This window comes from Periplaneta americana, chromosome 4 (genome assembly GCF_040183065.1).
Source record: "Periplaneta americana isolate PAMFEO1 chromosome 4, P.americana_PAMFEO1_priV1, whole genome shotgun sequence".
In the NCBI taxonomy this organism is placed as follows: domain Eukaryota; kingdom Metazoa; phylum Arthropoda; class Insecta; order Blattodea; family Blattidae; genus Periplaneta; species Periplaneta americana.
The window spans coordinates 110,289,900-110,316,301 of record NC_091120.1 but is presented as its reverse complement, the minus strand read 5'-3'; the positions used below and the strand labels follow the sequence as shown (position 1 = coordinate 110,316,301).

General features: G+C 35.2%; 2 protein-coding genes across 2 annotated transcripts in view; one reads left to right on the top strand and one right to left on the bottom strand.

The window, feature by feature from the left end:
• Positions 1-1,127: 1,127 nt before the first annotated feature.
• On the top strand, positions 1,128-8,679 carry LOC138698111 (trypsin-1-like). Its single transcript, XM_069823842.1, has 5 exons — positions 1,128-1,214; positions 6,762-6,847; positions 7,016-7,107; positions 7,206-7,338; positions 8,176-8,679. The coding sequence occupies exons 1-5, from the start codon at positions 1,169-1,171 to the stop codon at positions 8,584-8,586; spliced, it is 768 nt and encodes a 255-aa protein (XP_069679943.1). The 5' UTR covers positions 1,128-1,168; the 3' UTR covers positions 8,587-8,679.
• Positions 8,680-17,414: 8,735 nt separating this feature from the next.
• LOC138698109 (trypsin-1-like) overlaps positions 17,415-26,402 on the bottom strand; it is a 30,736-nt gene continuing 21,748 nt past the window's right edge. Inside the window, exons 4-5 of the mRNA XM_069823840.1 lie at positions 25,694-25,826; positions 17,415-18,026 (exon numbers count right to left, since the gene is read on the bottom strand). Coding sequence (XP_069679941.1) covers positions 17,616-18,026; positions 25,694-25,826 — 544 coding nt within the window. The 3' untranslated portion in view covers positions 17,415-17,615. The remainder of the gene's footprint in view (positions 18,027-25,693; positions 25,827-26,402) is intronic.

Below are 26,402 nucleotides of genomic sequence, written 5' to 3'. Positions count from 1 at the left end.
AATCACACTCTCACCATTTCTCTTTCCCTATCTCTCTCTGTCTGAATGTAATCACGTAGGCCTGCATAGATTTATGTTAAAATTTTTCGATGGAATCTAGTTAAAATTATAATAACAATCCCAATCTTTCTACTATATATCAACAAAATAATTTTTGTGTAACTTTAATGTACACAACATCGATAAGAATATAATCGAAAAATATGTCTCTTTTAGTAAATGTATATAGTAAAATTCGTTACCAACTGTTCCTCTGTCACATAGAGGATATAATACGTATGACAGTAATACTGTACAGTCAAAGACACATTATGGTCAGCCTTACATAGCTGTGATTACTTCAGATCTTTATTAACAGCTAAATATTTTCTATAAAGCATCTACGTGTTCATTCTATAGGTTTTCCTTAACAAATATAAAATTATTTGTCTTACTTTCCACGTCGAGTTTAACTTTGGACTCAGTAACTACTTTAATATTTTTTAGTGTTACAAGTATAGGCCTACATTATAATCAGACAGCGGATTTTCGGTCCCTACGCTGCGACGCGACGTTATGTCCCTTGGCTTACGGGGGGGGTAGCAGTGAGTGCAATGATCTCCCTGCAACTGACGTGTTTCTAATGTTCAACGTCGAGACCGAAAATCCGCTGTTTGATTATAACACTACTCAACAAGGTTTTTATAACATGGACAAGAATAACTATTTTTTGTACTTTGTATGTCCTGATTACGAATATGACATTGACAAAGTGTCTACATGTCACATTTTTTTTAGAAATTTACATTTTTGAGTTAGCGAATCGTATAAAAATATGTTAAAAAACCGCGAGCTCATGTTCCAAAACTGGCATGAGGACTTCAGGTTGAGAACTACATTAGTATTGACTAATAATTGACATCATTGATAACTCTATCTTAAAATCTCAGTTTTGAAAACATTTGTCGTTGGGTTTCTCCCACACTTGTTTGTAAGAGAGAGTTTTAATTGATTTGTGCAATACAATATGGAAATAGATCTTGGGAATAATGACGAGTTCATTAATTCCCCGAACAAGATTGTGAATTCCCACTGTATGATATCTCCAACCGCGAATTGTTACAGTAGCCAATATATATAACGGAGATATTAGGACGAATAATTAATCAGATTTCCCACAACAAGCAAAATGATAGGAATAGCTGTGTTTATTCTACTCCTGGCATGTAGCCTTGGTAAGTAAATGTAATCCATTTTAAACATAGACGTGGTTAAAAAAGTGATTAACATTAACTTTTATCAATTTCTTTGCTTTCGAATTTATTGTTATTATCTGGAATATACTTTTTAGACTTCCCGATATCAAAAATTTTATTTTCGATATACATTTTGTAACTCGTGTATAGCCTACATTTCCTTTACCCCCATACCAGATTACCATTTGAATTTGTTCAAATGCAATTGGTCAAAATTAATTTACCTGGGAATGGATCAGAAAGTATATAATAATAATAATAATAATAATAATAATAATAATAATAATAATAATAATAATAATAATCAGGGAAAGGATTTATATGTAAATACATATTTACTTATAAAGCTAATATAATTTATATTTTGCATTATCTTTATGTTTCACAATGTGTAGGGTTGAAAAATCCTACTTTTATTTTCCATATTTTTCCATATTTTAGAGTTTAGTACATATTTTCGTTAATTTCCATATATTTTCCATATTTCATATAAAACAGTCCATATTATATTAGGTTTAACAATAAAACAAAACAAAATTCCATTAACTTTTAAAAATACATTTCAACAATAGAGATTTAAACACATGTTCAGTAATCCCTTTAACATCAGAGTTATTTGAAAATTAGCAGTCCTATCAACAATGGGAAAGTAAGTTACAAAACTGTATTAATTTAATTTAAAATTTTTAACAGACTTCAGTTGTGCAGCTCAACAGTTAAATGCCAGTCAGAGTACACATAGGTTCAGTTTTGTAAATCATACTATAAAGACGGTAAATATGCCAAAAGTACGTCATTCAGTCAATTTAAAATCAAAACTAACAAGTTACATTTCAGAATTTAAAGAAGATGGTTTATCAACTGACAATAAAATATTATTTTGTAATTTGTGTCAGTGTGCAGTATCATCTACACAAAAGTTCCTGGTGCAACAACACATTACAACTAGTAAACATCAGGCCAACAAACAACTAAATTCCAAGCAGAGACAATTGTTTTTAACACAACCAACAACATCGAATGTAAGATCTGAGTTTAACATCGACCTGTGCCGTTCTCTCATCTCTGCTGATATTCCTCTCTACAAACTAAAGAATAAGGTCTTCAGGGAATTCCTTGAAAAATATACTCAACATACAATCCCGGATGAGTCAACACTTAGGAAGACGTATGCTCCATCCATCTACGATGAGACAATACAGAAGATAAGAGATGAAATTAAAGATAGTTCAATTTGGGTTTCCATTGATGAGACTCCCGACAAAGAAGGTAGACTTGTTGGTAATGTAGTTATCGGTTTGTTAAGTGAACAATATTCTGAACGAATTCTTTTACATTGTGATGTTCTAGAAAAGTGCAATAACAAAACTATAGTTAAACTGTTCAACGAAGCTATGGGTATCCTGTGGCCAAAGGGTATTATGTACGATAATGTGTTATTCTTTATTAGCCATGCTGCCCCTTATATGGTCAAAGCTGGACAAGCATTATCTGTTGTATATCCTAAATTGACTCATTTTACTTGTGTGGCGCATGCATTTCATCGTGTGGCAGAAGTGGTCAGAGACAATTTCCCTAAAGTAGATTTGTTGATTTCATCAGTGAAAAAAGTATTTCTCAAAGCTCCCAGTAGAGTTAACGTGTTGAAAGAAATGTACCCTGAAATTCCATTGCCACCAAAGCCAATTTTAACTAGATGGGGTACATGGCTAGAAGCAGTTGAATATTATGCCGAACATATAGACTCTATTAACAATGTTCTCCTTGCATTGGACTCTGAAGATGCAGTCTCAATTGATACTGCGAAAACAGTTACCTGTGACATAAGTGTGAAGAATGACTTAGCTCACATTCAGCATACATTTTCATGCATCATAAAAACGCTCAAAAGTCTCCAAAATAGGCACCTTTCACTATCTGAAAGTTTTGAAATTATAAATAGTACTGTGGAACAACTGAATCGTGGTAGAGGTAAAGTTGCAGATGCAGTAAGAGCTAAGGTGGACACTGTACTTTCAAAAAACCCTGGATATGAAGAACTACAAAAGGTTGTTGCTGTGATGAGTGGTGAATCAACAGTGAAGATTAACTTGGACTTATCCCCAGCAGACATTGTGAAATTGAATTATGTACCAGTTACTTCTTGTGACGTCGAACGCTCTTTTAGTCAGTATAAATCTATCCTCAGAGACAATAGAAGAAGATTCACTTTTCAGCACTTGAAAGAAATGTTTGTAACCTATTGTTATGGTAACAGACAATAAAAATTGTGTTTTGTTGAAACTACATTGGAAGATAAGGTACGTCCATTATATTTTTTGTTTAGTTTGATTAAAATGTACCAATATTTAACGTATATAGTCATTTTTTATAATTTTAAGTCCATATTTAATTCCATATTTTGGTAAAAATCCATATTTAATTCCATATTTTGGTAAAAATAACTACATATATATTTACATATTTCATATATTTTTAGTCCATATAAATCCGTTCCCTGATAATAATAATATATTCATGTTTAGTCAATAGCCCGAAGACTGCTTTTAACTTCATAAATGACACCAATAAGACACCATTCATTATGCAAATAAGTCATGAGATAATGGGGGTAAGGTGGCCAGTTTATTTCACCTCCATTTCATACATCGATTCACTAGTCAGACTTAAGATGTCTGCAACAATATGGTTCTTCCTCTGATATGTACCGTCAATTCAGATATTCTGCCTGATGAGAGAAAAAGCGAACTTTGTCCACTTAAACAAATTGTTCAGGGTAGCAATTTAAAGTCTTTCTTTAGCATATTCTCTCTCTGTATGCCAAATCTAAAAGAAATCTGTCGCAGCACTTGCATTGTTCACATTATCACAATGTTTCATTCTTAGGGTTAAACTACATGGAATCCTACACCACACAATACCCATAACTCATGTCTGGGAGGAAAAAAGAAAAAAGTAGACAAAGATCGTTCTTTTCCTGTACATTTAGATATGTCATTCAGAACCTCAATCTAGAACATAATGACAGTTCATCATCCGAAGACATTCATAATTTTTGTCTCACATAGACTAAACTGATAGATGTTATGGTCAAATTCGTATGAAGCGGCAATTTTCGGTTACATTTTTCGGATGAATAGTCGTTCATATGCTCCAAATAATTCAAATTATAGGTCTAAGAAAAATCGGGTAACTGAAAATTGAAAATGTGCTTTTTGTACTAAATGAATTCCTACAGTTTAAAAATTTGTATTCTAAAAGGATTCTCTATAAATAGTTTTACCATAATGATTATCTTTACGGCTTTTGCTAGACATATATTTACACAGAATGTCATGAAGTATTACTGATAAATATATCTGCGATGATCTATTAGTTACTATTTAGCCGTTGGATCCGGGTTCGCATTTCAAATCCGGCAGACGTTGATGGGTTTTAAATATAATTATTTTTGGTTCCTGCGCAAAGTAATAAAAGCTGTGGATTCCGTGCAGCGTATTTACTTTACATGAACCAGCACTCTTCCTGATAGCGGATGCTAGACAAAATTTGTCGACCATTTCTCGGCCTGGTTGAATTTCGACTTTGAATAATATTGACAGATTAAAGCGTTTTAAATTGACTACTATTACTACAATCAGTCATATCATATATGTAATGTTGATATATATATATATATATATATGACATGAAATTAAAAATGTAATTTTGAAGTACGATCATACTAAAATTAGAACATAATACCCTTGCTTGAGAGAATCTGCTGATGTGAAATACCTGGGAATTATTTTTGAGCAGCACTTGAAATGAGATAGACATGTCATCTTTTTATGTAACAGGATCCGCAAAACAATTTACAAATTTGTAAATCTTCGCATTACTTGCCTACTCATATCTTACGTTTGGTTTATTTGGCTATAGTTGAATCTTTTATCCAATAGTGGTAAAATTGGATGGGGAGGCATAAAAAAACTGCACTTCTTCCTCTAATTCTGTTGCATAAACATATAATCAAAATTTGTTCGAAAAGACGACTGAATTATCGAACAAACTTAATCCATTTCGAATTTAATGTTTTTAAATTTTTCGAAATTTAATATTCTTCAATGAAATTCTATCATAAAAATCGAATGAAAGTTGTAGCTCAACCACATGATCATAAAACAAGACGAAATGAAATTCTTATTTTAGTTGAACCTAGATGCTTCACATCTACTCCTTCACTACATAGTACGAATTATGGTCCATATCTAGGGGAGAGTCGAGTAGTATCGGACATCGGATAGTATCGGACAGTGCGTTTCTTTCATCTACCACCATATGGTAGCACCTGAATGACATGGTTACGTTTCTCTATGCGACATTCCAGAAACGTAACCATGTCAATCAGGTACTATCATCATGTGGTAGATGAAAGAAACTCACTGTCCGATATTACCCGATGTCCGATACTACCCGACTCTCCCCTATATCATTCGGGAATAAAATTTCATCCTGGATTAAACAACCCATATGACAGACATTTAGTTTATATGTACCATGCATTGTAAAGCAACTTTACTTCTTCCCTAAGTAGATTACTTCTGTCAATATTATCTTTGTTACTATAGCAACATAATTTGCTACTACTACTACTACTACTACTACTACTACTACTAATAATAATAATAATAATAATAATAATAATAATAATAATAATAATAATAATATTATTATTATTATTATTATTATTATTATTATTATTATTATTATTATTAATATTATTCCATCACCAATCTCAATATCATCCCTTTTCTCACTCTGAAATTTTGGTATAGATTATCTCAGTTCTTACTAGTAGGGCCTATTATTATTAACTTTATATTTCTATCATCTTAATGTGGCCTTCTTCTTAAATAGTTTATCCTGGTGTTTCAATATTAGTGTACAAAGTATGTATATATGTCATTTATGTATGATTCTGTCCTTCTACTCCAATTAAGAATGTAATCCTTGTAAAAGAATTTTAAATTTTATTTCAGAAACAACAGAGACTTTCATTATTGTGAATTATGTATAATCTGTGTAATAATCTGGTATCAGAATCTTAAATTTTAATTCAGAAAAACCATATATCTTTGTGAATCACGTAAAATTTTATGTAATTTAGAATATATTTTAATCAAAACGGAACTGTCCCCGAGCACGAGCTTTGCTCTTTCGAGGTACTTTCATGTAGCGTTTTTATGTATGATATGAGCCGTTCAGAGCAAAAGTGGTGTAAGTCAAAATTGGGTACTGTGGTTTAAAGTAAATATTCTGTAAAATACAGCGCAAAGTAGTACTATCCACTGACTACTAATATTTAAATAAATTGAAAATTAATTGCTACTTTGCGCTGTATTTTATAGAATGTTTACTTTAACCCTCATTACCCATTTTTTACTTATACCACTTCTGCTCTGAACGGCTCATATGTTATTAATAAATAAATAAATATCTCTCTGATAGATCTATAACATTCCAAGCATTCCTCTCAATTTATAGGTGCTGTTACTCGTGTTGTGAGACCTACACTCGACGGTAGAATTGTCGGTGGCGTGCCTACGGACATAAAAAATTTCCCATACCAGGTACTTAATACAACTTAATATTAACTTCCATTAATTTTTGTACTCATGTAGTTGTATTTCATATACAAGTATTTATATATAGTATATTCAAGACTAATACTTTAAATGACTAGTGTACGATATTCATCTTGAATTACGTAGAAATAGATATCACTCTATATTTCGCAGGTATCTATGGAACTCGCTCCTTACGGTCATTGGTGCGGAGGATCAATTTTTAGTCCCGACTATATGCTACTTGCAGCACATTGCGTGAGCGGGTGAGTACAATATATACAACTGCCGATGACTTTAGCTTCAAAAGACTCTATATAAGTCTTAATTTGAGCTCTAAACTTTATTATGTTTCACACCTCAGGAAAGCACAGTCGGACCTAAGTATTCGTGTGGGCTCAAGCATCAGGGATGAAGGTGGATCAGTTCACACCGTTGAAAATGTTATCATCCATTCCCAATATCACCAGGAAGACTACGATATTGCCCTCATCAAGGTGCGTACTTCACCAGTTTAAATTACTTACACTGAAAGTGCATCTATACCTATCAACTCTTCTTGCAACTTTAAGCATTCAAGGAATCCAGGCAAGAGTGAAGGAAATGCATTCAATTGTACATGCTTTTTTATACTAAAAATGAAATCGCTTGCGGCAATTGAAAGCTAACAATCGCCTGTGGATATTTCATTCAAAAGTAACATATAGCGAGCAGCTGATTGTTTTAGGTGGCCGTGAATAAACTGAAAATGCTTTGGTTTGGTGATGGTGAACTTTAAAACTCAAAATGTCGGTAAGTACGATTAGCTTCAATTAAGATTATCGAAAATACGAGTGCCTGTGAAATGTTCAATCACAATTTTTAGAATCATGTAGGCTAAAGTATTGGATTGATATTTAATATTTATTACTCCGTAATTAATATTGGGTATATACGTAGAGAAGATGACGTTCCACACGAGGCTCCGCGTAGACAAAAAATCTGCATGCATCATAATATCATAATATTGAGCGTTGGTTTTAAACTTTATTCTTTCAATATTCTTTCCAGATTGCATGCTTAAACGCATAGCAATTTGAACCGTATAGATCTACTTCAATACATCTAATGACATAAATTGAAGTCAGTTTTTGTCAGTACGCATTGTCAAATGATGGATATGGAAATGATCGATTCATTTATCGATCTTTACATTACTGCTACTTCGCAACCACTATAATAGTAATTAATTTACGCTTTCAAATCTTTATGCTGGCTGTAAGTATAAATGAAAACGGTAGTTCATAAAATTTCACTGTAACTGGAATTGGCCTAATTAAGTTTTCGCTTTTCAGGTTTCGCAGCCTTTCGTGTACAGCGATTCCGTACAGCCCATATCACTAACTTCAGTTGCACCGTCTACCGGAACACCCGTCGTCGTCAGCGGTTGGGGAGATCTCTCGTCAGGTGGTCCTGCACCAACTCAGCTGCAACAAGTGCAGGTCAACATCATCGACTACAACGAATGCAATGACGACTACGTGCTATATGGCGGCATCACACCTCGCATGATTTGCGCAGGAGTGCCCCAAGGAGGAAAGGATTCGTGCCAGGGCGATTCAGGCGGCCCTCTTGTCTCCGAGGGCAAGCTGGTCGGAATTGTGTCTTGGGGAGTCGGATGTGCAAGCAAGCAATATCCTGGAGTATACGCTAATGTGGCCGTGCTCAAGGACTGGGTCGTCTTAAACACCGGCATCAATTCATGATTTTAAAAACTTTTCATTTTTATTTTGTAATTTGTTGCTTTATTGTGAATGCTAACTGTTATATAAAATAAATAAATTATTACTTATTTATTATCACAGTAAACCCTTAGAAGATAATACCTTTTCAAGTCTGCTTTTTCAGCGAATCTGATGCATATCATTCATTCATTCATTCATCCATTCATTCTTAGTTTTCTGCCCAAGGGCAAGTCTTCCACTCCAAACCCAGCATTTTCCAATCTTTCCTAATATCTGCCTTCTTCTTAGTATCTGTATTTTGTCCATATATCTGTCGATCATCTGATATGTTCTTCTACACGAATTTTCTTTCCGTTCACTATTCCTTTCCTGTGCATTCATTAATAAGCAGTTTCTTGTGAGTCAGTGACCCAAACAATTCTTTTTCCTCTTCCTGATCTGTTTCAGCATCATTCTTTCTTCACCACTCTTTCCAAAACGCTTCTTTCGTATTCTGCCTGTCCATTTCACACACTCCATTCTTGTCCATATCCACATTTCAAATCCTTGACTGATATCGTACGTAAAAAACCGTGAATAAGTTGTCATAAATTCATAACATTATCCTGTAACACCGAACTATAATTTTTAAATACAGCTGACTCAAAAATGTAAACAGTTTAACAATACGTATGTATCAATAAAAGAGACTACCCTACCAGAATGTACCGAGTAGCAGTAAATATCTGTAGAAATGTGTTTTCATATGACAGGATATCAGCACGTATACTCAAGTAATGGGCGAGAAAGAAAAAAATGAAAATCTTTGACAGTTAACAAGACTTTTAATGGGTTAAGAATTCAGTCTCTTCTCGTCATTTACTTCATAGTTTGCTACGTTGTCATAGTGTTGACTGAATTCAATTCGCCAGCTGAATTCACACTTCTGCAACAGTATGTTCTAAACGTTGTACAAAAATAGTACCGTACTGTAATCACATTTTATGGTCAATGAACGCGACATTTATACGATGGGTGACAGTGCACATTTGCAGACTTACATGTCTTCGTACCTGTCGAATTTCACAAATTTAAATCTCCATTTTACAGTAGTTTTGTAACTTTATTTAATTTTAGAAATGTGGTACCAGCCAATGTATATGGCTCTTGTTCCGTGAGAAGTTTGTATTGATTTTATTTACGGTCGTGAACACATTGCATGGTTGCTTGTATGCAGAAATTTTGACACAAGGGAATCGATTATAAAATTATTTAACATAATGTAGTGGCGAGTGATGCTAACAATAATGTTTGAACATTTGGAATTTATTAAATCAAAATACTGTATATGTTTTTCAGTCTTTAAGAATTAACAGTTGAAATTTAATATTAGAAACAAAAGCATTATAAATGTTATTACCTTTTGTACTTGATTAAATTTAATCATTCATATGAACGTTTTCACCATTTTATGGCATCATCAGTTAATATTAAAACAATGTCTAAGTGTATGGTATTTATTGATATATTTAAACCTACTACATTAATTACAATGTACCTGTCAAGCATAATATGCATTACAAATAATCCGTACATTGACTGGAATACCATGAGTTAATTATCATACATAAATTTGAGATTGTGTTGTTTTTATGCTGTCTGATGATGTCATAAAATGTGGAAAACTTTCACGTGAATCATTAACTTTATTTAAGAGCGAATGTAATAAAATTTATACAGAGTGAGTTGTAATTATGTACTATAAAGTATTGTGGAGTATTATAATATTCCAATATAAACAGATTTTGTCGTATAAACATAATTTTAGTCGTGACGGCTTTGTTATCGAGATTACGGCATACTGTGGGACGCGTTAGTTGAAGATGTGTCGAAGCTATTCATGCATCAATTGCTCAGACGACACTCTACAGTACACGTGTGTACAAATTATTGTTATTGAAAAGAGAGAAACGATACAATCAGTCGACAGGTGCAGCGTATTTGAGTTTTCTGCAGACTTAACTACCACAGCAAAAGATACCACTGTCAACACGTTTGAACACTTGGTAACTTCAAGATGAAGCATCTGCGCATTCCCGTCTTGCAGTGAAACGTCATTTGAAAGAATTGTATCTAGGCGGATGGAGTGAAGGCAACGGGCCTGCTGTATGGCCGACGCGATCGCCTAAACTTAGACACTGCGATTTCTGGTTGTGGGGTACATGAAGGGACTATCTTACTCTCGACGACACGCCACGAGAGAGAGCATCTGATGAATGCAATTGTGGCTGCTGAAAGTACAATTCGAGGCATTGTTCAAAGACCAAGACATTCATGGCGGAGGAGGACGGAAATTGTGTTGTGGAGTGAATGGTGGACATTTCGAGCTTCTGTGAACTTGCAATATAAATAACCATGTCATTAAACAACACTTTCAGAAAAGTAGCTGTTGTCTTTTTCAAACTGTTCCAATCATTATCTCCATAATGAAGCAAGCATGATCATAAGTTTCTATGGAAAAACGAAAACACACACAAAATTGCAGCCTCATTCAAGAAATTAAATTACAACATCGCATACAGAACAAATAATACTCTACAAAAACATCTCAACACATATACAACACCAACAAACAAATGCAACCACACAGACGTATACAAACTCATAACATCTGCAACAACTTCTACATAGGACAGACAGGCAGATCATTTCAAACACGTTACAAAGGACACATCACAGCCATAACAAAATTAAAAAACACATCCACATATGCAGAAGACATCACAAATGCAAACCCCAAACACAGAGACATCAACACAGACATGGAAATTGTACACATCCAACCAAAAAGCCAGAAACTAAACACACTTGAACAGTATGAAATATATAAACACACAAAAACACATCCAAATGAAATTCTCAACACGCGACTCAATTTCAGAACACACACTCTCTTTGACTCCACATTACATTATACAAACACACCCCCACAGGAAACAAAACAAAAGGCGCCATGACCAGCAACAAACAGTTCAGATGATAGCCGATAGCATGCTAAAACATGTTAACAAGGTAACGTAAAATTTAACACGTAAAAGATATATAATACGTTTTCCAAAAATATTTCATATGATTCATTTTTAGTATAGAATACTCTGCGCTACTTTATAGTAAACAAATACGACTCAACCTCTATTACGAGTATATTTATTTGTTTTTAATATTAAATGTCAACTGATAAGGTATAGAGACTGAAAATTATATCTTAATTTAGTCAATAATAGACTAAGTAATTGATTAACTAGCGGACTTACTCGTGTTAATTATGTAAGTCTGTGCGGCTTACAGCAGTTTCGATGCTTCATCACGCCATCCTCAGAGCCTACTACATCTCGGCGTCATCTCAAACTTCTCTGCCTGTTGTGTGGGTGCGTTTGATTGTTGGAAAATGTTAAAAAGTGGAGTCAAATAGTGTGTGTATACTGAAATTAATCTGTCTGTTGAGAATTTGATCGGTGTGGGTTTTAGTGTATTTGTAGATTTCGTATTGTTCTAGTGTGTTGAGTTTTTGGTTCTTGGGTTGTATGTGTAGGATTTCCATGTCCGCATTTATGTTATTGTATGCATGGTTAGCATTGGTTATGTGATCGGCGTATGTAGATGTATTGAGTCCTCTGGTTATTGCTTTAATGTGTTCTTTATAGCGTGTTTGGAATGATCTGCCTTTCTGTACAATGTAGAACTTGTCGCAATTATTACATGTGAGTTTGTATACACCTGTGTGTTCGTATTTATTTGTTTGTGTTTTTTGTGTGTTGAGATGTCTTTGTAGTGTGTTTTCTGTTCTGTATGTTATGTTGTATTTCTGTTTTCTGAATGAAGATGCGATCTTATGTGTGCTTTTGTTTTCATATGTTAGTGTGATGTATTTCTTGTGTTCTTGTGTTTGTGTTGTGTTTTGCGTGTTATTGTGTTTGTTGAGTTTTTATTTTGTCTTTCTTATGATGTTGTCTATTATGTTTGGTTTGTAACCGTTTTCTTGTGCTATGTATTTGATTGTGTTCACTTCTTCATTGTAGTTTTGTTGGCTCATGGATATGTTGAGTAATCTGTGTACCATTGTCTTGAATGCAGCATGTTTGTGTTGTATGGGGTGGTTAGATGTGTTGTGTATGTGTGTGGTGGTGGTGGTTGGTTTTCTGTATATTTTGAAGGTGTGTTTGTTGTCAATTTTTGTTATGGTGATGTCTAGGAAATTTATGGAGTTGTTGTTTTCAAGTTCCAGTGTGTATTGAAGTTTTGGGTGTAATTTGTTTATGTATTGGTGTAGTTTGTGTATTTGTCTTTTGTTTTCTTTGTATAGTATGAGTATGAAGGTCTACGTATCTGTGCCAGTATATTATATTGTCTGCATATTTGTTGTATTCATTGTTGAGTATATATGTTTGTTCTATGTTGTGTAAAAATATCTCTGCTAGTATGCCAGATATGGGTGATCCCATTGACAATCCTTTTGTTTGGGTGTAGTATTTGTTGTTGATACATAATGATATGATACATAATGCAAGAAAAGCAGGAAGAAGTACAAGAGAGCTTATACAGTAGGTTATGGAGAAAAAGAATAGTGTTGATTACAAAACAGCATTTCTGAACATAGAAGAGGATTATAATAACATACTTATTCGAGAAAAGTACAAATTTCGATAAAAAAAATGAATTTAACAAATTGAATGTCGTAAATATAAATAAGAATATGGCAGCAGCATGGAAGGAAATAAATGGGGTAATGAAATGGGAGGAAAAGAGTAATGAAATCGTTGAAGAAATACAATGGACCACTTTAATTGATTAATGAGGAAATTTAGCGAAAACGAGTCTATAGATTTGTAAGTTTCGGGTCTTAATTGGAGATATAATGAGTTATTGGAAAGGTATTTTGAACTTGAAGAGCTTAGAAATACAATGAGTAGATTAAAAAAAATCAGCGTGTATGGATGAAATTCCAGTGAAGTGCTGGAAAGAAATGAGTAGCAATGAGGGTTGGCTAGAAATTATTTTAAATATATTAAACAAGATAATTTTACAATTACGGTCTTTGCATTTTGTGGTCACTTTTAATATTTTTTCTGTTAAACAAAATAAGGGTTTAAAATTCACAAGTTATTAGAATGTTTTTAGACTTTTATAATGAGAAATTTTACATTAATTCTTAACAAGTAACCTAAAGATTAATGACAGCAAATCGTTGAGAATATAATGAAAATATTCGTTCGTTAATGTGGACTCTACCATGGACTGTGAAAACCATGTTGTCTGTATTACAAAAAGAAATACAATCTCGTTCGAGAGTTGTACATTTTTTAATTAGACTTTCTGACAAAAAGAAATTCTAATTGTTTATATTTTCGTTTTCTGCAATAAAGCAGTATTTATAGGAAAAGTGTAGAAAAAATTTTAAAATGTAAGAGTAATGCTCTATTTAATATACATACTAAATTTATATAAAAAACTTTCCCGTTCTTACTTTTTGCTCAGTGATGTTCATCACTCGCACTGTTTTCTGTAGATTCTTTCACTTGGTTATTTAACAACGCTGTACTAAGTAATGGGTTACTCAGTTACGATGGAATTGATGATAGTGAGATAGTATTTTGCAAGATGAGGTCGAGGATTCGCCACAGATTATCTGAAATTACTTAAAGTTTGGGGAAATTCTCGGAAATAACCCTACCAGATAATCAACTCAAGCTGGAATTGAACCCACGCTGGACAGCAAACTCAGAATCAGCAGGCAAACGGGCTACCGCCTGAGCTATGCCGGTGGCTGTTTTCTGTAGTTGCGGTCAATATGATAATTTTTGTTTGGTTTTCTAATGCTAGATTTAGCTTCTCTACGTGATATTTCATATTTGGTTTAGACTAGGTGTGGTTTACTAACACTAGTTTATCTTCTGTATGTAATATTTAGTTTATGTTAGATTTATTTTTCTCAGGCCAGTTTTAGCTTGTGTAAGCTACTTGATATTAAGTTCAGACTAGGATCAGTTTCCTCAGACTGGCATTAACTTGTTTACAGCCCAGTTACTTTATGGTGACAGCTCGTCGACGCGAGAGAGGAGAAGGTTCGACTGTGGGAGGGAGACCGATCCGAGACGGAGCGACGTTTTCTGAAAGGAGGGAGGGAAATACAGTCATATTAGAAATGAAGTCTCACGTTGCTCTATCGCACGTTGCAGCGTCTGCATAATTTTGAGCTCCTGTCACTGTGTTCCCTTCATACTCCGGAACAATAGATAGTAATAAACACTAAAGGAGTAAACTAACATGGAAATACAATGAGCAGTAGTTCGGAACAATAATAAAAACTAAAGAAGTAAACTAACATGGAAATACAATGAGCAGCAGTTCGGAACAATAATAAACACTAAAGAAGTAAACTAACATGGAAATACAATAAGCAGCAGTTCGGAACAATAATAAACACTAAAGAAGTAAAGTAACATGTAAATACAATGAGCAGCAGTTCGGAACAATAATAAACACTAAAGAAGTAAAGTAACATGTAAATACAATGAGCAGCAGTTCGGAACAATAGTAAACACTAGAGAAGTAAACTAACATGTAAATACAATGAGCAGCAGTTCGGAACAATAATAAACACTAAAGAAGTAAACTAACATGAAAATGCAATGAGCAGCAGTTCGGAACAATAATAAATACTAAAGAAGTAAACTAACCTGTAAATACAATGAGCAGCAGTTCGGAACAATAATAAACACTAAAGAAGTAAACTAACCTGTAAATGCAATGAGCAGCAGTTCGGAACAATAATAAACACTAAAGAAGTAAACTAACCTGTAAATACAATGAGCAGCAGTTCGGAACAATAATAAACACTAAAGAAATAAACTAACCTGTAAATACAATGAGCAGCAGTTCGGAACAAAAATGAACACTAAAGAAGTAAACAAACATGTAAATACAATGAGCAGCAGTTCGGAACAATAGTCACTAATAAACACTAAAATAGTAAACTAATGGAAATACAATGAGCAGGAGTTCGGAACAATAATAAACACTAAAGAAGTGAACTAATGTGGTAATACAATGAGCAGCAGTTCGGAAAAATAGTCACTAATAAACACTAAACTAGTAAACTAATGGATATACAATGAGCAGGAGTTCGGAACAATAATAAACACTACAGAAGTAAACTAATGTGAAAATACAATAAGCAGCAGTTCGGAACAATACTCACTAATAAACACTAATGTGGAAATGCAATGAGCAGCAATTGAATCCCTATATTTAACAGTGAATCACTAATTAACAATGAAATATACTCATGCGGAAATACCGGTAATATTCATCAGTGCTTCACTGTTACCTTTCCCATCATCATCATCATCATCATCATCATCATCATCATTATCATCATCATCATCAACATCATCATCATCCATGTAAAAGATGGAGCGGCCTTCTTCTCTGTACTTCTTTATTTTCTTCAAATACTGCAAACTTTCGGCCCTAATGCTGTGATGCTCCATCACAATTTGGCGATTATTTTGTGTTTTTTTTTTTTGCCAATGAAATCCTAATTTCAAAATAACTTTCCTCAAAGTCGAGATACCTCCCTGAAAGTCGACAGTCTTTCAATTTCAATTATATATATATATATATATATATATATATATATATATATATATATATATATATATATTAAGTATGGGCCGCTATTTCTGTGAAATATAGAACCCGTGCTTTGGTTCGTCTTATGATAGCTTCATTAAAGTTGTCCACAGTTGATTTTGGCGCCGATTATCAATATCTTTAGTCTCCCTTATTATTTGGCTAACACAGCTCTCAGACACAGCGATAAACTCTGCTACAAGTTTTCCAACATTCGTCAGGTTTTTTCTTCCGACGCTATCTTCATAAAGCGCTACACGTTGCTCACGACTTGTCGCGACTGCGAATGCAATACCCGACCTTTCAGTTTGCTTCTAACAGGCAGCATTTTCACAGACAGGAAATAGCAGTGAATCTAGACAATAAATACTACATACTAAACAATACAAAACAGAAGCACTATAACTATTTAAGTAACTAAATGAAATGTACATAACAAACACACTGAATTGCAATATACAAGACAGTGGTGGTGTAGTAAGATCTTAGCGCGACTATACGCCCACACTAACGCTCCCGAGATGTGACCGCTAAAGCAGCCAGGGGAAGACTAAAATGAACATCCCTTCGAACAAACAGTGAACTCGTCCAAACCACTGCGTTGCCAGGCCAGAGCTGTCACCATAAAGTAACTGGCCTGTACTTGATATTTAATTTAGATTAAGTTTAGTTTCCTCGGACTATTTTTAGTTTCTTTAGGTAGGTTTTGATTTGAAGACAGAATTATAGAGCGGGAATGATGGAGAAAGGGAGAAGAAACATTTAAAAAAATTTTTAAAATATTTAAAATGAAATTATGGACTTTTATATTTCCCCATTCAAAACTGAGAAAGTAAATCACGTTTACAGTACGATTATTTAGTCCTGTCGGTCGCCGGCAATCTGTGCCTGGGTTAGGCGAGTCCATTAAGTTACGTCAAGGGATGTTCAGGTTAGTCTGTTGCCTGCAGTGAGAGCGATCGGATGTCACGCATGCGGTATAGTGCTGTGTTTCCAGTACAGTTAAGCTTTACTGCATTCCTTTACCGACCGACCGCCCTTATCTCTACTCTGGTAATCTCCCCACTACTCCTATTACGTCCGCTCTTTTGTGTCGCAGAGCTGTCAGGACTAAATAATCGGTCTGTACTTTGTCATAGATCATGACTAAATCCCAATACAAGTGAACCCAATACAAGTATAGTCAGAAATCTTTTATTACTTCATGCTTCATGAGGTACACATACAAATTAAGGTTAGTCCATTAATAATGAGAAAGTATCATTGAAAGAAAGGAGATTAATGTGAGTTAACTAGCCACACTAGTCTTTCATATGATACACGAATAATAAATATATTTACATCTCGAAATAAATAAATGTGTACAATCATGCAATGTTTTAGTTCAAGACGCCGGTGTGCGATTCAATCCAGCTCCTGAGTACAGCGACATCAGCGTTTACTCCAGGATATCCTCTGGCTGCACATCCATATGCCCATGATACAATTCCAACCAGCTTGCCCTCGGAAACAACAGGTCCACCTGAATCACCCTCACAGGAATCCTTTCCTCCTTCGGGTACTCCTGCGCAGATCATGCGAGGTGTGATGACATGAATGGGCTCGTAGATTTTGGTACAGTCATCGAAATCGACGATGTTGATTTCTACTTGCTGCAGCTGACTAGGCCAAGGACCATCTGACGATAGAGTACCCCACCCGCTGACGACGACGGAAGTACCAGCAGGCGGAGTTTGTGAAGTCAATGGAATTTTTTGTATAGACTCACTGAATATAAAAGGTTCCAATACCTGAAACAGATATATTTTGTTATTTATCTACATTTTTTAGAAGATAGACTTGGCGAAAATGGAAAATGTTGTTTAACCAAGGAAATCTGGTCGCATGCAATATTTTCTCTATAATTTGTCATAAATAAATTGCTCTTAGAATTATATAGGGCCTGCAGTATATATCGACACTTTTAAGAAAAGTAGCCATTGTAAGCACTGTTCCAATTGAAAAAAGTTCCAACTACGTATGATCTGCGTTTAATGTGTTTTTAACCTAAGCGTCGGTGAACATTGTGGCTTGAACTTGTGTGTTACGTTCACAGAAAGCAATAAACACAATAAATGTTAATACATTTTTCTTTTCGTTCATGAAATATAATATAACATTTTATTTTACTGTATTTTGAACGTGGATAATATTAGTATATGCACAAATTATTGCATAAATTATATTTTACACGTTAGTAAAGGCGCCAAAATAATTACGCTCATACAATTATCTCTGTTCCGAGTGTGCTGTCATTTTTTGAATGAAGGTGCATCACAGGGAGATTTCGACACTGTGTTTTGGGGAGATCTCGATATGTATCGAGAAAACAGCTGAAGGAGTCTGAACAGAATCAAGAAGTTAGACTTTCCCACAGAAGGATTCCATTTACTGATCGGCTTGAAGGGAGAGGGAGATAGTTCACCAAAAAATCTGGACAATCTAAAAAGAACTGTTGTGCCACATATAGTGGTTATTACTACGATGACAATGCTAGAGAACTTTGTAGGCTATTCAGAGTGTTGGTTAATACCAAAAATGGATTCAAAAGGCATGTGAGGAAAATGACACCGAAAAAAATTCACATGTGATCATTGCGACTAAGAGTATTACAAATTATATTTATATTTCAGACGCAAAGTTTGTGTTGTAAATGTTTCGTTTTAAATTGTTTGTCATGTTCGTTATACTAATGTCGAAATCTTCCCCCTTAAGGGAGAAGTCGGCACTTCGGCATTAATTTATGTGTTTTCACAGTTCTGTATTGTTATAGCAAGTTATCTTGAACCTTTTGAGCGGGGACAGAGGGGCAGAGGGAAGGAAGCGCTTAACGCGGGTGGAGCCAACTGAGTTGTTTGCGCATGCTCCGCATCATAATCTCTTGTCAAAAAAAATTGTACTCTTTCCTTCACTGCGTATCAGTAGTGTTACCATGAAGCAGCAACCACAGGGTAGTTATTATGGTGAAATCACACCACCGCGGAGAAAAAGTAACGCTGTTATCCACAGCGGAGAAATAGAAATTATCGCAAATATAAAAAAATTAAGCGTTGCGAGGAGGAAAAATTAAACGTATATATGCTGGAACCTCTTGCTTATACGAGAGAGCGGCTAAATACTCTGGCAAAAGTATTAGTTCCGTGAAGAGAATTAAAAATAATATTGAATTACAACCGAATGAACCTCACACTACTCCGGGAAAGAATAAGTATGTAATGTTTAGAAATTATTGCTATAATAGTTATGTACAATAGTGTGTGTATTGAGACCGACATAATGAATTATTGTTGCAAGTTATTATTTTCTTATAGTTCTACTAAACATATTATTTCATTCCAGAATTAGACTTGTGTAAAGTTGAAGTGGACGACTTCGATCAATATGTTATTCGGGATACAATCGAAGAATTCTATCGTGTTCAGAAAGTAGTACCTACGATTAAGAAGATAATTCCGAATGGATGATGCCATTGGCGAAATAATTAATTTTGAAACAAGCGATGATGGCAGCAATGATAGGCATATGGATTATGTATAATTGTAAATTAATGTAAATTCAAATAATAGGCCTGTAAAATATTGTTATAAGAATATTTACATATTAGCTGAAGATGTATGTCATGCAGGCCTATATAATGTATAGCTAGAAATAGCTGTAGTAACTCCTCCATTACCGGTCCTCAGCCCGGATGAGAGAGGAGTGTACACACGATTATATTTAAATACTAACTCATTACAGGTTAATTAAAGCTTGCTACGAAACTATGTTCTCCTCTCAAAACCGGAGTATCGAGAGAAGATGATGTCTGTATTGAACCAAGTTCTATTACAGTAGAGAGGCGTAAAGTGTAAGAACCAACGTTTCCTGAAAAGAGTCACGTTACCCGAGGCAGGGGCATCCTTGCCGTGCCGTTACGTTGAAGAGTACACGCCGTACCGAGCAGTTCCAAAGACAGACTTAGGGGATGTAAGGTTCAAGATAACTTGCAATGACAGTATTTGGGCCAGCAGTCCCGTTCTTACGCTACAATTTTTACACTACCCGACGTTTAGTGACCGACGCATATTCATCACTTTCTTTATTCATCCACTACGTCTTCCTTGTCCATTCACTACACTGACCATATTTCCACATTTATTATCTAACTCTTCTTACATTCTAATCTTATCTTATTCTATTCTCTACTCACAGTTCACAACAATATTTTCTTCACTATTCCTAGAGTTCCTATTTATTATACGCCATGATTCTGTTACTAACTCGCCCTTATATTACTCTTCTACGATATGACATATAATAATCTTGTTACATTCTACTATTGACTTTAAATCTGTCTACATTATCTCTTCATCTCTACTGATACCTATCTAGGCTAATCCTTACTTTTAGCTCATCTACTCTTATCATATTTACAGTACGTACTACTCTTTGCCAACTATTTAACAAAATAATCATGAACTACTTCTAATACTTAATCACTACTCATCTACATTTCACTAAACACTTCTTAACAAATCCTTTATTTCACTAACACATAATTTTGTTAGATTATAAGATGGCTTATCATTGCTACTCACTGCCAGACACCACAAACGCCACCGTTATCGCTCTCACTCTCTTGACACACTTCACTCCAACCGTGTACTTGTGGTGACGTCACTACCGACTTTCTCTATGAGTCCATACCAATTCTCCCCTCTCTACTCCTTACGGCCTTTCCTATCCTGTCGTCAGAAAATATCCCGGGGTCTCCGTACTCCTGCGTGCTGCATGATCGGAATTTGCTGCGTTCAGCAAAACTTCAACCTGCACACACTCTTGCATTCCTGACAATTTACTTTTCACTAATTCGCTCTTACTACTATTTGCGTTTTTCTTCACTATCCCCCTTTCCTTTTTCTTCATCAATTTTATTTTTTCTTAATTTATATAGTCTCCTATTATAGGAGACACCAGATTTATTTATATTATCCATATATAATTGTACATCGAACATCTAGTCATTTATTTTTAATTTGTCCTTCACTAATCTCTCGTAGTGTCCATTTGACCTTCTACTTTGAAAAAAGACACGAAACTTTTCTCCTACACCTCACTTCATACTCAAAGTCATTTTCAGTGCTATTATTTGAGTCTTTTAACTCTTTCCTTTTGCTCACAATCTTCTCCTTTATCATTGCGTTCGCCAATTTGACTAATATAGGCCTGTTACCCCCACGTCCCATCCTATAGATTTCTTTCATTTGTTCATTACTAATGTCTAATCCCATCCAGTCCCAAAACACACAGTCAATATCACCTCATATGTTTCCCAAGATTGCTTTCTTTCCTGTTCTTCAATTCCGAAAAATACTAAATTATTCTTCCTTTTCTCTTCTTCCAAGTCTTTCACTTTTCTCTTCAGCATCTTGTTTTCATCTTATAATCCTTCTATCTCCTTATTAATTTTAACAATACTTTCATTAAGACTTTCCGGATACATTTTAATCGGAACCTTCAGTTCAAAATTCTTTAAATTTAAGAACGATTTGCATGTACTGTTTCACTTCGCTACTTTATACAGCACGCGATCATTTACTTCTAGCTCCACTCGTCGATCAGTGAGAACTGAATACAGTGATATAAAATGATCACATTGACACCAGTTATTTCAAATGAACAGAAAATACATCGCCACATATTAGCGAAAAAATTACAATTATATATTTATATATATATATATATATATATATATATATATATATATATATATATATATATATATATATATACAGTATATAGGTATTTATACAGGATGTATCAAAAATACGTGTACAAACTTCAGGCATGGGTTCCTTACAACAAAAGAAGGAAAAAAGTTCATATGAACATAGGTCCCATAATCCTTTGTTTCCCCGTTATTCATTTATTACTAAAAGTTTGCGTTCAACGGCCTTCGAGGTCCAACCTCATAACTTCATTTCTTTATGCACTCGTTCATAGAAGGCTGTGGCTCGTTGTATCAGAAATGGACTGCAGATGGCGAAGTGTTGCCATGGAGACTTGTTTACATGTGTCATTTGTCATTAGTCTGTCTTCAAGGTTGCAATTGTGAACGTGGAGTGAGTTAACGTGTTTCGTTCAACCATGGCAGGACGATATTCATTTCGTGAGCAGGCTGACATAATTTTTATGTAAGGTCGCGCGAATGGTAATGGACGCGAGGCTGTACGGCTGTATCAGATGGCGTTTCCAGACCGAAGACAACCCAATCATCAAACCTTTGTTGCTGTGTACCGTCGCGTTGCTGAGACAGGAACCGTTGCACCACAGACTGGTGATCGAGGAAGACCAAGAGTTGTTCGTACGCCGAACCTCGAAGAAGACATTTTACACTGTGCCGAAGACGATCCAGGTATCAGTACAAGACAATTGGCTGTGGCAACTGGTACATCACACAATACAACATGGAGGGTACTTCACGAGTAGCTCTGGTATCCGTATCATATGCAACGTGTGCAGGGCCTTTCGCCTGCACGGGATAACTTTTGCCGATGGTTTCTAGCACAAATAGCCAATCCATTGTTTGTCTCATCAGTTTTGTTTACAGACGAGGCAACGTTTGGGAGAGATGGAATTACCAATTTCCACAATGAACACGTATGGGCAGATCGTAATCCTCGTGCTGTATTTCAGGCTAGACATCAGCAACCATTTAGGATTAATGTGTGGGCTGGAATTATAGGTGACTGTCTGGTAGATCCATACGTTCTACCAGCACGTCTTACAGGTGCTATCTACAGGGAGTTTATCCAAAACACTCTTCCAGAATCACTGCACGAAGATGTGCCTCTGAACATAAGACAAAACATGTGGTTCACGCATGATGGGGCTCCAGCACATTTTAGCCGCCTTGTTCGAGATACACTGACTGGTGTCTACCATGACAGATGGATAGGCAGAGGAGGACCAGTTCAATGGCCAGCACGTTCTCCCGACCTCAATCCTTTGGATTTTTATCTTTGGGGGCACCTTAAACAATTGGATTATGGAGCAGACATCCTGGATCAAGAAACTCTTCATCGACGTGTCATGGAAGCCTGCGAAACAATTCGACATCATCCCGGAGTATTTGAAAGGGTGCGACAGTCCATGATTCGACGAGTGCATGCATGTCTAGAAGCAAGAGGAGGACATTTCGAGCATTGGTTATGAGTTTTGTGTGTTGGCACATTATGAGTGTACCAATGTGTTGAACAGTTCCTAACGGGGAAACAAAGGATTATGGGACATATGTTCATATGAACTTTTTTTCTTCTTTTGGTGTAAGGAACCCATGCCTGAAGTTTGTACACGTATTTTTGATACACCCTGTATAAACATATAGGCCCATATATAATTATGGCATTGCTTTGAATTGCATTTCAAAATACACCTTACGTACAAATAGTGTCATTTGGATATTCTTCATCGACAAGTGATTAATTTACTTACAAGCTTATGTGAAAAAGTGTACTTATATATATATATATATATATATATATATATGTGTGTGTGTGTGTGTGTGTGTTTGTGTGTGTGTGTGTTTGTGTGTGTGTAGTGTGGTATCCTCATGCACAGAAATTTCCGGAAAACGTAAGCAAGATCACTTGCGTTCCAACCTACTGATTGAGACAGAATATGAGCGAGGTTATGCTCACAAGTTAATACGACAGACTCAGTGGCGAACTGTACGAAAGGAGCTAGTCTGTTTATGTTACCGGTACCCCTTCTGTACGACAATATATTTAAAACCATAGAAAAACACAACAAATTAATCGATTTGATGAGTAGCTTCTTTGCCATAATCTGACAGTGGATATGTCGTGTTTACTTATTATGAGCACAACCGAGCATTTGTTATGTTTCAAATAGCAGGTTGGAGCACGAATAAACTGTTCACAATTTCCGGCCATTTAATAGTATGAGGGTGCAAAGGTAGTGGCTAAGTCTATCACATGGACATTTGGATAGCGTGTAAATACCAAATTTAATAAAAGTTTGTGGAAAACATGATTTAAATTCTTATAATCGAACATGGGTTCTCTTCTACATAAAAGATTACAATTGCAACCTCTTCGAAGAATACGAGAAAAAGAAATTCAGGATTCCTTTCAGTATTTGTTCTAATTCTTGTAAAAATGCTACATGGATTATGAAGATGAATGTTATCGTTTTATCATAGCAGGTACAATGTCATGAGTTCAAGAAAAAATATTAACTTTGCAACATATTACGACTTATAATTTGTAATTCATTAATGCATTTATTTAGGCACGTATACATTCCGGAATACCTGTCTTGAAACTTACCATAATTTGTTTGTTTTATGTGTATGACTTCCTCATGGACGGTGCGAGTGGTCGAGACGGTATCGTCTCGGGCTCGGATTTGGGAGGCTCAGATTCAAATCCCTAGGCCGGTCAATTTGAGTGTGGTTTTTATCGGGATTTTCCTCGCTCGCAGAGAAGCGAGCCTGATTGTAATTTGTTTTACACTTATCCCGAACGTTGTGTCTTTTGAGATAATCAATCCCTCGAGTTTATCCCTCACCAGGGAAGTCACACCGTTGCAATGGAATAGAATGACATTTCAGCAGGGGGACACTACGGCCCAGCACTTTGACTGTCACTATCTATTGCGCTAACCCTCAAGCTAGGCGCATTTCCAAATCCACACCGGTTGACTACACTAAGGTTCGCTGCTTACCCAAGTTTTGAGCAGGCAAACCTTCTAGTTCCCTCCGTCCGTCGCCAGTCGGCGATCGGGAAATGTCATGGAATGGAGAAATGTTGACGGAATGATGTACAGTAGAAGAGGCAAGATTTTTCCTGTGTACCTGGCTATATCACCAATGGGAATGGAGGATAAGATAGGTTTTAGTCTGAAATGAAGTTCAGTGTCGTTAGATTAGTAAGTACTAACCATCATGAAAGAAACTCTTTTTATAATAGCTCATTGTTTCCCCTTTCGTACAACTCACATGTCAGGTCCCGTCTCCTCATCTATATATATGTTTAATATGGGGAAACGGGAGAACTCTAAAATGAGACCAACTACAACTGCTTTGTCTACCACAAGTGTCACTATGGAAAAATCCCAGACTTGACCGGGACTCGAATCGCGACAGGTTGAAGGTCTGACCACTCAGCTACCGCAGGAGTGGTCACTCCATTGTTCATGTTTCAGGTGTTATCCACTAAATTATGACACTGGCTTATAAGACTAAGGAAGAAGGAGGTTAAACTGCTAAAGAAGGGAAAGAAAATCATGAAATATTATAAGGGGAATTCTGACAGGATTGTCATAGTTCATTTTAGATAATAGATAAAACTATTCAATGGAAATATATTTTGTTATTTTCTCTTATTTAACAAAAAGTGAGACATTATGTACTTACCTTAATAAGAGCGATGTCGTAGTCCTTATCTTTGTAATCGGGGTGGGAAATTATTTCGGACACAGAATGTACTGAACCTCCAGTTCCGACAAAACTCGTTCCTGCACGTATCGTCACTTCACTTGGTATGCTTCTGTTTTAAATTTGAATATGTTTGTTTAAGCATGTAAATATTTAAGTACTATAATATCTAAAATTTACAAAAATGTAAACTGTCTTTCTCGTTTGTGAAATAGGCTACTGAAAATTTAATTTTTAACTTTTAATCGCAACATTACTAATATTACCCATGTTACTAATATTAAGAGAATGGCAGGATGGTGTAATATATATAATATAGACAGACAGGATACATTAAAATTACCAGAAAACTAAACATGAAAACAATTTCTTTATGTAACAGAAGAATCATGTATTCCTTACAATTTAAGACTTTATTTATATACATCCTGTCTATTATAATATGCTTTCCACTTTTGTTTCCTCTTTATCGGAGATACGAAAGACATTAATTCTATACTTCTGGAGATAAGTCACATTAAAGTAGAGAAAAATAAGTCACACTTAATAGACATTTTGATCATCTTCATAGGTGTTCATGTGAGCTCAATTCTGGGTACATAATCTGTAGAGAATTAGTTCAGATGATGTTCATAACCTTGGTTGTTAGGCTGAGAAAAACGTTGAGTTGGTTGTAGAGTTTGACTTT